At 31.9% G+C, this 14,221-nt stretch overlaps 1 protein-coding gene across 7 annotated transcripts in view; it reads left to right on the top strand.

Moving 5' to 3' along the window:
- CDK8 (cyclin dependent kinase 8) overlaps nt 1–14,221 on the top strand; it is a 124,912-nt gene that overhangs the window by 74,441 nt on the left and 36,250 nt on the right. For all 7 annotated transcript variants that reach the window (XM_074216176.1, XM_074216173.1, XM_074216178.1 and 4 more), the window contains exons 3-4: nt 2,659–2,769; nt 5,979–6,119. In XM_074216176.1, the coding sequence (XP_074072277.1) occupies nt 2,659–2,769; nt 5,979–6,119 (252 nt within the window). The remainder of the gene's footprint in view (nt 1–2,658; nt 2,770–5,978; nt 6,120–14,221) is intronic.

The following is a 14,221-nucleotide window of genomic DNA, read 5'->3' as shown; positions in this document are numbered from 1 at the left end:
AATTGTCTTTGTCATTAGATTGTAAGCTCCTTGAAGGCAGAGACAGTCTTTTGCCTCTTTTTATATTCCCAGACCTTAGCACAATGGCTTAATATCTGACTGACTAACAATTGCAACTTATTGAGTTATATTAAATGCTGATATCAAATAATCAGACATTGACACATTCTTCATTAGTATCAATGCCTCATATAAATAATAAATTATCAGATCAGTATCAAATAGATAAAGTTGTATGAAGGGGCAATATTTGAATCTTCAAGATTGGAAGAAAATTCTATCAAATGATGCATCTCTAGATAGACATTTAGTTTGTCGACAACTTAGCTCACCATGTAGAGAAGTTTATACAAAACAATTTTATTTGGACTCAAACAATATGAATAATTTGTGATTATTTCAATGTTAGGCATTTGTAATCTACTTTAGATTGGTAACATTAAGAAAATGAGTATTTTAGAATAGTATTATTTAAGAATTGTTGTAATTTAATGCTTTATTGTGGGATGGAGGCCTTCCTGGGTTCTGAAATCTGTATTTATCAGAATTAGATCTTTAAGTGGAAAGGCCCAAAGATTCATTTATCTGCTTGAGCATCAGTCTACTTAAGTCAGAGACTGTCTGTTTGTCTATTTGTGTGTGTGTGTGTGTGTGTGTGTGTGCGTGCACACGCACACACCCGTGCATGTGAGTGAGAGAGAGAGAGAGAGAGAGAGAGAGAGAGAGAGAGAAGGAATGAGTGTGAGGGATTCCTTTGGCATTTTATTGTAGTTTGTAGATGCCTTCTCAGAATATTTTTTAATAATTCAGAATTGAAGGAAATGTTAAATTTCAGTTATAAATTAATGGAAATGAAGATGTAGTTTTTCTTTTGATCCATGTTCATGGACTGAAAATTTGTCCAAGGGTGGGGATCCTTGTGACCCAGGTAGAGAAATCCTGATGTAAGTAGAAGCTCATTACCATAATATTGACAGTCATGTAAAGAAAATTTTTGGCCACATCAGCTCAAGAATCGGTCAAGATAAGGAAAGAAAAATTTGCCAACTAGATTAAAATATAATTTAGAAATATTTAACACAATAAATAAAAATACAATACAACATAGAGAGAGAATGGTTATTTGTTGCTTTCTAAGTCAATATGTAACTGCAAAGATCTGTTTCTTGACTTTGACACCTCTGGTCTACATCAGTAGAGGCAGTGTCCATGTTTCCTGTTTTGGAATAATGTTTGAAGACTTTTCACAGAGTGTTAAAAGAACTAGCCAGAGTTTGTCTTCTATTTGTATAATCTTCAAAACCTAAACCCATTGTCATACTATTATAAGATATTGGAATAGGACTTACTGAACAAATATTGAAAATAATATTTTTAAGAAAGATAGTAAATATTGTTTCAAATATATCCAATAAAGGAGATAAGGTCAACAGAAGTCATAATTTCATTTTTTATACTAAAGTATAAACCTTCCTTGCTGTGAAAACTTTATGCAAGAATTGAGTTTTGGAAAGTTTTTGAGTAAAGGAAGATAATTAAATGAGATGTTAGAGAGAGGAAAAGTGGGCTCCATTTTTATGGATTAGAATGTGGAATCACAATTGTCCAAAACTGGCATTGATCAGTTTTGTATATGAAAACTGAAGGATTAGAATGGAGAATGAAGAAAAAGAAAAATATATGAAATTTAATAAAGAAATGGTGAAACTAGAGAGAGAAGTTTCAGTAATATGAGGGTCAGAAACAGTTTGGGCTTGAAAAGTGAATAAATAGTAAAGAATTGGAGATAATCAGTATGAGTGAAAGGAAGGATTGAGAACTATAGGACAATAACTTTTAGAAATGGCAGATTTAAACTCAGGTACTTCTGACTCCAGGACCAATACTCTTTCCATCACACCTTTATCAGAGAAACTTGCTGCAAAGATATTCCCCCCCCCCCACCCTCCCGCAGGTTCCTGCTTCCCTTCTAATTTTAGCTGCATAGGTTTTAGATATGGGACAAAAAAACTTTTTAATTTTATATTGTCAGTTTTGGTCATTTATGCCCATAATCTTTGATCTAGAGATTTCACTACCAAGGGAAAGCATTGACAAAAACCAAGTCGCTCTTTTTTTTTTTTTTAAAGGCAGTGAGGTTAAGCGGCTTGGCCAAGGTCACAGGGCTAGGTAATTATTAAGTGCCTGAGTCCAGATTTGAACTCGGGTACTCCTGACTCCAAGGCCAGTGCTCTATCCACTGCACCACCTAGCCGCCCCGGCAAGTAATTCTTAACCCCCCCTCCCATTGTCTTAAATTAATAAAATTTATTTTAAAACAACAGATTTAAATTAAATAGGGATAAAATAAGGACATGACAGCTGAAGATAAGGTAACTTGTGAAACTGTAAAATATGTTATGTTTTCATCCCTGTGTACAAATTTTGTATTTGCTCATCTTATAAAAAAATAAACCATGTAAAATTTTAAGTAAAAAATTTAGTCATTTCTTCATTATTCTTTTCTTATTTAATATTTTGAAACCCAAATTAATATTTTAAAGTTTTATTTAGTGGATTAGACACTTAAAATAGAAAGCAGAGGACTAAAGCTAATAAAGATAGTCTTTGCTGTTCTTTTTCTGTTAACTTCTTTAATGATTTTCCTTTGCTTTGCAGCTACTTCGAGAGCTTAAGCATCCAAATGTCATTTCACTTCAAAAAGTGTTTTTGTCTCATGCTGACAGGAAAGTGTGGCTTCTATTTGACTATGCTGAGCATGACCTTTGGGTAAGGCAAATTACATTTATATTTATTTGGCAATAGATTTTACTTAGCAAATCTAAGGAATTGTAAACTATTGATAGACTTACATATATCTTTTTATTAAATAAAAATAAGCTAATAGAGTGTGGATGCGTGTTCTCTTTCATAATACTTTTGCTTTATAGCTCCTTGTGCTACTATCAATTGTTCTTTGTAAGAAGAATAGCATATCATAGAAAAAGAATTCAATATGTATAGAAGAACATACATAAGTTATGGATATTCACGGTATCATATGTTTGTGAGAGAATTGTGTTCTAGAATAACTTCATTTACTGTATCCTTGAAATATGATCACTTTGGTAGAATGTATATTTAGTTCAGTACTGAAAAATATTTGCACAAAATACCATATTGAAAAAAATATATGTATGTATGTATATTCACTTATTTTGAGAGTGGGGCAGAAGATTTGGAGGTAGGATTATTTCATACCTTTTATTAATTTATTTTTTTAGCTTTTGCGAGGCAACGGGGTTAAGTGGCTTGCCAAGGCAAATATATCAGGTATTATATGTATCGATTTTCTTTTTTTTTTTTCTTTTTTTCGTTTTTTAGGTTTTTGCAAGGCAAATTGGGTTAAGTGGCTTGCCCAAGGTCCACACAGCTAGGTAATTACTAAGTGTCTGAGGCTGGATTTGAACTCAGGTACTCTTGACTCCAGGGCACAAGCTCTATGCATTGTGCCACCTAGCTGCCCCTATATGTATCAATTTTCACACTGATCTCATTTTTCAATATAGAACTTTCTACAAGAATATTTTTTTCATGGAAAGTATATACATAATTCCACAAAGCATAATGTTAAATAACATTTTTAAATAAATGATACAATTGTGTTAGGAAGACTAATTTCAGTGTATATAAACAATAACTCAATTATATATTCAACCATGGCATGGCATAAGGCATGATCATATGAAGGAGAATAAGTTCTTATGAAATGATCCTAATATAAACCTTTATTTTCCTCCAAATTTGGATTAAACAAAATCACTTCAACTAGCTTTCCCCTACTCAGCCCCAACTTTATTGAATTAAGAGAACAAGTCTGAATGAGGAATTTGTCATTGGAACCTACCACTGTGTTTTATACCATCTCTACTCAAATTAGTCTAACTGTGCCTATGGTGTTTGCTTTATAAAAGGTATAAAATAGGGGCGGCTAGGTGGCATAGTGGATAGCACACCGGCCCTGGAGTCAGGAGTACCTGAGTTCAAATCCAGCCTCAGACACTTAGTAATTACCTAGCTGTGTGGCCTTGGGCAAGCCACTTAACCCAATTTGCCTTGCAAAAACCTAAAAAAAGAAAAAAAGAAAAAAAAAGAAAATCGATACATATAATACCTGACATATTTATGTCTTTCTGACTTATTATCAAAATTCAATGAAATTTAAATCTGTAGATGCATGCCTTTTTATATTGCTTTTGCAAGATTTATTTTTGTCTTAAAGCTAACTTTCTTTTTTATATTTTAAAATTTGTTTTGAGAAAGATGACCAGCCTTTTCAGTTGAACAAATATAGTAAATGTTAGATGTTAGTTATGTAAAATGAAAATAAAATGTGAGAATTCTGGATATTTCAAAAATAGAAAAAGCAGTAGTCCTTTAAATAATTACAGTACAATTAAGGTTTTTAAATTAATGTAGCACAACCATTTTGGAATCACTTAGCATCTAAGAAATAGTTGTCTTCTGCAGTTGAACTAAGCATCCCTAAGAACCTTTTTTAGTAGTATTGGTAAAATTTAGGGGAATCAAAATTAAACAAAAAACATATCCTCTATGTATAACTAACCATCACTAGTAAAGCAGTTACATGTTATCTTTGATGTCTGCTCACTATTAATTACTAATATATTGGGTGAGGCAAAGATAGATGTGTTAAAGCCAACTAATATGTCTGAAATGATTGTACAATATGATTTTGTGACCCATACAAAGAAAGGGGATAACTTTTTTGTATTCCAGCATTCTTGTAGTTTTTTTAATTACTGCTTCCAAAAAAAATCTTTAGTGCTGATTAGAATCATTTCTATGATTTTTGTTTCTATATCTTGCTTTATTATGCATTTTGCCTTAGATATATAAGACTTGCCTCCTTTAACATTTAAGTTAACTTAAATTTGCCTATTGCATAAAAAAATCATTTCCATTCAGTTTAGCACATCAAGCTTTTCTTCTACATGAAGGTAACATTTTATAAATAGTTTTAAATGAATGATTTTAAAAATAAGGTTTGATCATGGAATTAAATCTTAGCAAGGTCCAAGAAGAATATCAACCTCCCAAAGTTCTGTTAATCTAACTTTTCAGTTCTTTCTAAAAATTTCTTATGTGAACAGTCATTATTGCTGATCTTCCTCACATCTACTTGTTTCTTACAAAATAGAATAAGGTTCTATTTGGCTTAAATTATCTACAATATTATTTATATATTATAAACAAAGTTTTCATAATAGGCAAAAATGCTCATAATTTATTGCAGTATGTTGTAAATTTTCATTTTGAAATTCTTCTGTTTTGGGTTTTTCTTTTTTTAGGTTTTTGCAAGGCAATGGGATTAGGTGACTTGCCCAAGGCCACAGACTTAGGTAATTATTAAGTGTCTGAGGCCGGATTTGAACTCAGGTGCTCCTGACTCCAGGGCCAGTGCTCTATCCACTATACCACCTAGCTGCCCCAATTCTTCTGTTTTTTAAGAGATAAATCAGGATGGATTGTTTTCTTAAAAAAATGATTACATTTTAGGGGTGGCTAGGTGTTCAAAATCTGGAGTTCAAATCCGGCCTCAGACACTTAGTAGTTATCTAGCTGTGTGGCCTTGGGCAAACCACTTAACCCCATTGCCTTGCAAAAACCTAAAAAATAAAATGATTACTTTTTAGTTGTATTTTTAAGTAAAATTTTAAAATTGACCATTCCTGTTATAGCCATTTATTTTCTGGGATGTTATCCATCATATAGAGTGTTTTTATTGTGTATTGGAAATTATTAGGACATTAGGCACAGTTGTTTGGAAACTTGAAGTTACTTGAGTTATTTAGAAGAGGATAAAGCGATATTGGCAAGCCTCATGAGAAATCTCTAGAGTTTTCCCAGTAATCATTACTCTTGAAAGTGTCTTTTTTCCTTATTCTGATTTTGTTGATATTTTGTCTTTCTTTTAGCACATAATCAAGTTTCACAGAGCTTCAAAAGCAAACAAGAAGCCAGTTCAGTTACCTCGGGGTATGGTCAAGTCACTCTTATATCAGATCCTAGATGGCATTCACTACCTGCATGCTAACTGGGTGTTGCACAGGGATTTGGTAAGTTGACCCTGCAGCAGAGTCTGAGCCTGGTAGAGAAGGAGCACTCAGAAGCTCCTTTACCTTGAGATCTCGGAGTCTGAACCTGGCAAAGAGCACACACTCAGGGGCTCATAAGCTTCCTGATTTCAGGCTTTAAAGGATATGGGAGAACTTATATGAAACATCCCACTTTTTGATATGGATGGGTAATTTTTGTTAGTAATTATAAAGGCCAGGTTTATTTTCCTGCACTTTTTGTTTCTTCTTTATTCTAGAAATCTTGGTTTGTTTTATTTAGGTCAGGCAAATAGGATTTATTAAGTACTACCTCTTACATGCCAGTAGAATACTGGAAGTGAATAGACTTATGAATAACTACATAAATCTGGAGAACAATTGTGATATAATAAATATTATTTTTCTACCAAGTTATACAAATTTTTATTAGTTTGTAAAAAAATGCTGTTGAGCCTCTTTTAAAAAAATGAATTTTTAAAAATTCTGATTTTAAAAAAGAACTGTCATTTAAATTTGATAAATTGTCTTCTATAAGGTCTTTAAAAATGTTTCCTATAGGAATATAGTATATACTTGTTCATTTCTACCTACTGTATTATTTTATCCTTAATCTTAATAAGAGTTAAATTATTTAAATCTCAAATTATCCTTTCTTTTGAATATACTTCAAAATTATGTAGCGCTTTTATTCTTATTTTAAAAGCAAGTGAGGTTTTTAATAGTTTAATCATTTCAAACAATTCTGAGCACAATACTGTAAATGATAATTGTGGTTCCCTCATCATAGATAATTTAGTAATTCACTGGAAAAACCCATATAGAATCTGAGGAAAGGTTGATCTGCTCTCTCACGTAGATAACTGATTCTGAACTTCTCTGTATTTAATGCATTAAAGCTCTGACCTCCAAATTAGCTATTCCAGTGTCATATTTTCTAGCTCTTTTCATCTTGCTTCAATAATCCCCTTTAAATGTGTTTAATGATAGTTATTTTATCTTCTCTTCTTGTGCCCCAGAAAATGTTTAAAATAGATACTGCAAAAAATGGATGAAAAAACTTTTATCTTATATTTAAAGTGTATGCTTAAACTGATTAGAATGTTTTTATGCAGTTAAAAATTAGTCTACAAAATTTATTACAGATTTTTTAAAAATTATCTTTTAAATTTATTTTTAATGTAAAAGATTGTGAGAAAGTGAGTAATGAAGGCTCCTCTCCATTTTCTTCAAATTCAATAGATTTTAGACAAATGCAAAGACATTATATTGCATCACATTTCTTTGTGATCTTATTTAACTTTTTTCCTCTTTAATTACTTGTGTGTATTTGTATTTGTTTAGTTATTTAGCAAATGTATGCAATGGATCTAATTTTTCTACTAGTTGTTTTGTTTCATGTGTAAAATTATACATAATATACTGGAGTCTATTTTGTCTATAGAATGAATTCAGTACAATTAGAATAATTCTATTTGAACAATGATAATAAAATGTTTCTTATGTCAAGGCTGTTCATTTTTTGGTAGACAGATCTTCATTAATATGGCTAAAACTGTTTGAAGTAGAAATGCTATAGAATATATACTATCCTATATCTCATTTATTTAATTAAGATTTCTCCTTGATTTGGTATTCTATACAATTTGGCTATTATTGCTTCTATCTTTAGGAAATTCCATGTGACCTAGCTCAGTTGATGCCCCTTATATTCTCCTTGTATATCTTAGAGATGAACACTAATACCCATTCAACTTTTACCTTAAAATTTTTGTTCTATGTCAATTTTTGTCCCTTGCCCCTGAAAACAGGTAATACCAGGATTTCCCATTTAAAGATGGAAGCTCTACATCTTTTATTTCTAGTAGGAAAGATTCTTTATCATGCACATGCAAATCACCATTTTGTAGATATTTAAATGTAGGTATAGATAATAATTGCAAGCATGACAGTAATTCTATCAGAAATCTGTTGTTTTAGGATCTGTACAAGCATTTTCTTACCTTGATCTGGCTCACTCACTCATCACCACCTCCACCCCTAAGTTTGTTCTTTTTTGCAAATAATACACATGAAACATAGGATTTATGTCAAGATATTAAATTTGATATGTAGAATCAATTGTAGTATGGATATTGTTCGTTTTAAAGACCAAAGGAAAACACAGATATAAAATAAAAGATTTAGGAGGTATATTGAATTGATATTTATGCAGGATTTGTAACTTTTTAATTTTAATTACAAATGTGATCACACTTTGTCTAAAAATTACCATTATTCTCTATTGCCAGGTTTTTAGCTGCTGAGATCAAAATTTCTTACACTATATTTTGTGGTATCAACCTGAACAGAAATAGGATACTGGGAAATAAAGATATAAACTTTGTAGAAAGTTTTAAGTGATAATTTGAGAGGGAAATGCAGAAAAATGAGTGATCTAGTTACTTTATTTCAGAATAGAAAAATGAATTATATTAATTTTGCTTATACAAATTTGATATTTGATATATTTAGAGATGTGAAAGAATGGATGGAGAACCAAAATTTTGGATTAAAAAAAATTTGTTCATTTGAATTCTAATTGTTTTGGGGGGGGAAGAAGTATTTTTATCCCTCGCCTTGGATTTTCCTTTCTTTTTTTCCTGAGCCTTCATCCTTTTAAATGCAAAAGCATCATGGTGATAGAAGAGAAAGGGAAGCTGAAGAAATTGTGAATGTGGTATCAAATTTGGTGAAGAAGCTCACGATAAAGAATTAGAAATTCACAATTGTAGAGGAAATGAGTTTGGTAGGGTATTTGTTCAGCACCAAATAGGAACATCTCTATCCAGCAAATTACCGTTCTATATTTGCTGATACTGTTAAGAGTGATTTAAGATGATTTTTTTTGTATCATTCTCTGAATTCTTCTCTCATCCTGAAAAGCTAGTCCTTCAGAATAGGACTCATAGAACATAGTATATTGTTTAAAAAAAAAAAAGCTGATTTGGAGTTAGTCAGAGGATGTAAGTCTCTGTACTTGTTCATCTGATTCTTTTTACTAGGGCTAGCAGGGTGAGGAAAAATACAACTTTCCTTGAGAATAGATTTCTTATATAATATGTAACAGTTTGATTGGGTTTTTGTTATTGTTGATTTTCAAGGCCAAGAGTATTTTCTTTTAGTTGGTGAAATTTCTGATTGTGCTGGTAGAGAGAACTTGATTTCAAGTAATAAGTATGAGCAAGCACTTGAGGAAAAACAGTTCTTACTAAAAAATGCCAGGGTAGATCATCAGACATGAAAAAACAGTCAAGGTTCCAAAATATTTGTTAAATATTTATCTCTTTTTTTGAGAGGCCGATACTTTCATGAATCAAGGGATAAAGTGCTAGGAGGTAGTTTATAAATATCCATGCCATTGCCAAAGAGGCACTTTTCCCTGCATTACCCCCACTCCCTCATTCACCTCCTTCAGCTCTCAACTGGCAACTTCACATATTTCTGCTGAGTAAATGTGGTTCTACTGGGGGATGGCTTACCCAGTGTCTGATGACTACAGTTCTTATGGTAGGAAACAGTCCTTCCAGGAAGTCCAGTGAGACACTTAAGAGTGACAGAGCTTTCAGAGGTAATTGATAAAGCCCAGAGAATAAAGCAACTTCATCATCAAGGGGATGTAGGGGATGGGCTTTTGTATATGCTTATTCTAACAGTTAACTAATACAGGTTCTTTGCATTTCTTTATCTTGGGGGAGGGGTAGAAATTCCAGAGACTTTAGACAAAAGGAATTACTTTTTAGGGGGGGTCTATAACTATTTCTAAGGCTCCCTCAAGATAAGAGTCTGAAATAAAATACCCAAATCTGTGTGTTTTTGCTAAGAAATATACTTGATTTTTCACACTGATTCTGGTATTGTGGAAGAAGCATCAGGAATCTTGGTCTAATCTGTGTCCTAATTAGTTGAGTGCAGGGGAGGGCCTTATGACTAAGACAAGATTTTCTTTTTTTGTTGTTGTTTTTTGGGGTTTTTTGGCAAGATAATGAGGTTAAGTGGCTTGCCCAAGGCCACACAGCTAGGTATTTATTGTCTGAGGTCACATTTGAACTCAGGTCCCACTGACACCAAGGCCAGTGCTCTATCTATTGCACCACCTAGCCACCCCTAAGCCAAGATTTTCTAAGAATATTTTAGGAACTATTTAGAAAACTATGTAACATGACATTGCTTGTATAAAGAACTGTAGGGCCATCCCTGGTTCTAGAATTTGTCAGCATGGAAAAGGTTCTACATTATCCAATAGTAGTAATAATGCCTCACATTAAGTTTCAAAAAATATTTTTTGTCTCATTTTATCATGGTAATAAACCTATCAATTAAAATTTCTTTTATCCAAAATTTACAGATGAGAAAACTGAAATATTGAGAGTTTTCATTAACTTGTCCAATGTTATATTGTGTAGTTGTTGACAGAAACTGGAACTGCAATTTAATTTGTAAGACTGGGTGGTTGTTGAGAACCCTAAAGAAGAAACCCTAGCTGACAGTCTGGCTATTTGAAAAGGAATAGAAATAACAAAGGTTGTCAATCCTGGGATTCATTGGCTTTATTCATACATCATGAAATATTATCACAGATTAAAATATTGAATGAGGAATGTGTCTATATGATTGTACTTTTGTGTGATTAAGAACACATCATTAAAGTTTCAAGAGAAAAACGATAAATTATCTTAAATTCTAAGCTGTTGCAGCATAGAGCTGTATACTATGCTTAACAGTATAAGCAGTTAAATATTTTATATATGTTTCTTAACAATGAAATCATTTTGTGCAGAAACACTTAGGATAATTTCAGAATTGAATAATAACCAAGGAAAACATATTCAGAATTTCAACAATGTAATTCATATTTAGTTTACTCATAACATCTTTAATCCAAGGCATAGTTTGCAACAGCCTATTTCTTTAGGTGTATGTTATATAAGTGTGTACATTCACATTTCTCTTTGTCTCTTTTTAAAGAAAAGACCATAATCTTTTCTTTATAGCTCAAACAAAAATCAGTTAATTCACACACATAACCAAAAAACAAACAAGAGAGATCCCAAGATGACTTTTTGCAGAATTGAAGACAGGATTACCTAGAGTGACAGAAAAATTAATTAAGGAGTTAAGAAACCTACCTTTTAAGCTTAGTTTTGTTCTAGTTATGCGCTTCTGATTCACTATCTTCTCTGTGCTTCATTTTCAGGAACTTGTAATGAGCAGAATAATACTATAAAATCATTTCTATTAACAAAGTGTTGGGAAATTATTGAGAGTAAAATGCTTCTTAACTGTTAAGTTTAATTGTTATTTGTGATTGAGTAATTCTTTTGTTATAATGAATTATTAGACTTTTAAAGAATGTTATTATGATGAACATATTTCCTAGCTTCTAGAACTGTATATTTAAAAGAGGAAAATATAATTGTTTCCATAAACCTTGAATGTGGGCAAGGGGACTGGAATTTGTCATGGAAGAGCTTATTAAGGAAAAATAAAAGTTTGAGACTCTTTTTTTAAAAATTTATTTATTTATTTTGATTTTGCAATTTTTTTCCCCCTAATCTTGCTTCCCCTCCCCCCCAGAACACAGTCTGTTAAGTCTTTACATTGTTTCCATGGTATACATTGATCTAAGTTTAATGTGATGAGAGAGAGAATAAAGTATAAGAGATAGCAAAATTTAATAATAAGATAATTTTTTTTTAATTAAGGTAATAGTCTTTGTTCAAACACCACAATTCTTTCTTTGGGTTCAGATGGTATTCTCCATCGCAGATATCCCAAAATTGTGTCTCATTGTTGCATTGATGGAATGAGCAAGTCCATTAAGATTGATCATCACCCCCATGTTCCTGTTAGGGTGTACACTATTCTTCTGGTTTTGCTCATCTTGCTCAGCATCAGTTCATGCAAATCCTTCCAGAGTTCCCTGAATTCTCATCCCTCCTGGTTTCTAGTCGAACAGTAGTGTTCCATCACATACATATACCAAAGTTTATTAATCCATTCCCCAGCTGATGGACATTAACTCAATTTCCAATTCTTTACCACCACAAACAGGGCTATTTTCAGTATTTTTGTACAAGTGATATTTTTACCCTTTTTCATAATCTTCAGGGTATAGACCCAGTAATGGCATTTCTGGATCAAAGGGTATGCACATTTTTGTTGCCCTTTGGGCATAATCCCAAATTGCTGTCCAGAAAAGTCGGATGAGTTCACAGCTCCACCAACAATGTATTAGTGTCCCAGATTTCCCACATCCCTTCCAACATTGATCATTGTCAAAAGTTTGAGACTCTTAAGAGTTTCATCAGATTGAAAGGATTTTAGCATTGACAAATCTGATTTCCAGTTTTTACTTTATGGCAGAAAATGAAGAGAGAAGGTAAATGACTTGATAAGGACCACATAAATTGGTAGAAGGATTGATATTCAAACTAGCCATTTGGTTTCCAGATCTTAGGTTTTTTTTTTTTTAACAATATATCACAATAATAGTAATATTAGCTTATATTTATATTGTTTTATAGATTACAAAGTACTTTATATGAACTAATTTGATTCTCAAAAATAGGTAATAAATATATTACTTTAAATCTAGAGGTGAAGTAACTTGCTGAAAGTCACACAATGAAGTAGTCAAAAATGTTTTAGAAAGATAGAAATATTATAATTATTATAATTGTATATATGTGAAAAATAAAATCATTATGGAAGTTATAGTCAATTAAACTCTCATCACTCAAAATGGTCCCCCTAAAATAGTGTTTTCTAGCCATAACATGCCTTTATGAATAGGTTACTGGGCCTAGCAATTTAACTAGAAAAGAAATATGGGTCACTTAAGGTTCAGTTCTGAATCTGCTACTCAGTTTGCCTCTTTGTTAATACTCTTCTTTTTTTTCCTATATGGAAGATGAAAATGTTTGGCAATAATGTATACATTTTTGCAGATGCAATGCTATATTTATTTTTAAGTTTTATTTGTGAAATAAAACAAGCATTTCCATTATAGTATAATAAAAAGATGACTGTATATGAAACTGCTAATCTATTATATACTATTTGTTATTCTTTTTACCTATATAATAGTTATCATGTAAATTTTTTTTCCTTTTTTTCTTTCTTCCTCCCCTTAGAGATGACCACCATTAGATACATACATACATATGTACGTAATACGTGTGTGTGTGTGTGTGTGTTTGTGTGTGTGTGTGTAAGATCATTCTGTACATACTTCTACTTATCAGTTCTTTCTGTGGATATAGATAGCATCTTTGTCCTTTGTAATAATTTGGGTATTTTTTTTTTTGCAAGGCAATGGGTTTAAGTGGCTTGCCCAAGGCCACACAGCTAGGTCATTATTAAGTGTCTGAGGCTGGATTTGAACCCAGGTACTCCTGACTCCAAGGCCGGTGCTTTATCCACTACGCCACTCTTCTATTCTTTCTATTTTTATTACATTACATAATCTGTACTTCAAATATAAAATCCTCAGTTTAGAATTGTAGCCTTGTGGAAGCTAACCTCATTGGAAATCACCTTTTCCACATTGATCCAGTAAAGCTTTTGTTATCTTTCCACACTCCAAATCTGGTCTCTGAAAATTTGTCTTTTATTTTTTTCTTGAAAATATGAATTTGTGTACCAAAAATGCTATATAGAGAGAGCAATAAGACAAGAAAAAGAAATTGAAGGAATTAAAATAGGTAATGACGAAACAAAACTATCACCCTTTGCAAATGATATGATGATATTCTTAAAGAACCCAAGAGAATTAACTAAAGAACTAGTTGGAGCAATTAACAACAGCAGAGTTGAAGAATATAAAATAAACCTACATAAATAATGAGCATGTCTGCATACTACATTCATAACCCAGCAGGAAGAGATAGAAAAAGTAATCCTAATTATAATAACTGTAGATGATATAAAACAACTAGGAGTTTACTTGCCAAGACAAAACCAGGGACTATAATAAACACAATTTATAAAACATTTTTCACACAAATAAAAACACCCATACAATTGAAGAATTTTTAATTGCTTACAGATAGACTGGGCCAATA

The sequence above is a fragment of the Macrotis lagotis genome, chromosome 1 (genome assembly GCF_037893015.1).
Source record: "Macrotis lagotis isolate mMagLag1 chromosome 1, bilby.v1.9.chrom.fasta, whole genome shotgun sequence".
NCBI lineage: Eukaryota > Metazoa > Chordata > Mammalia > Peramelemorphia > Peramelidae > Macrotis > Macrotis lagotis.
This window is presented reverse-complemented; position numbering and strand designations above follow the sequence as displayed.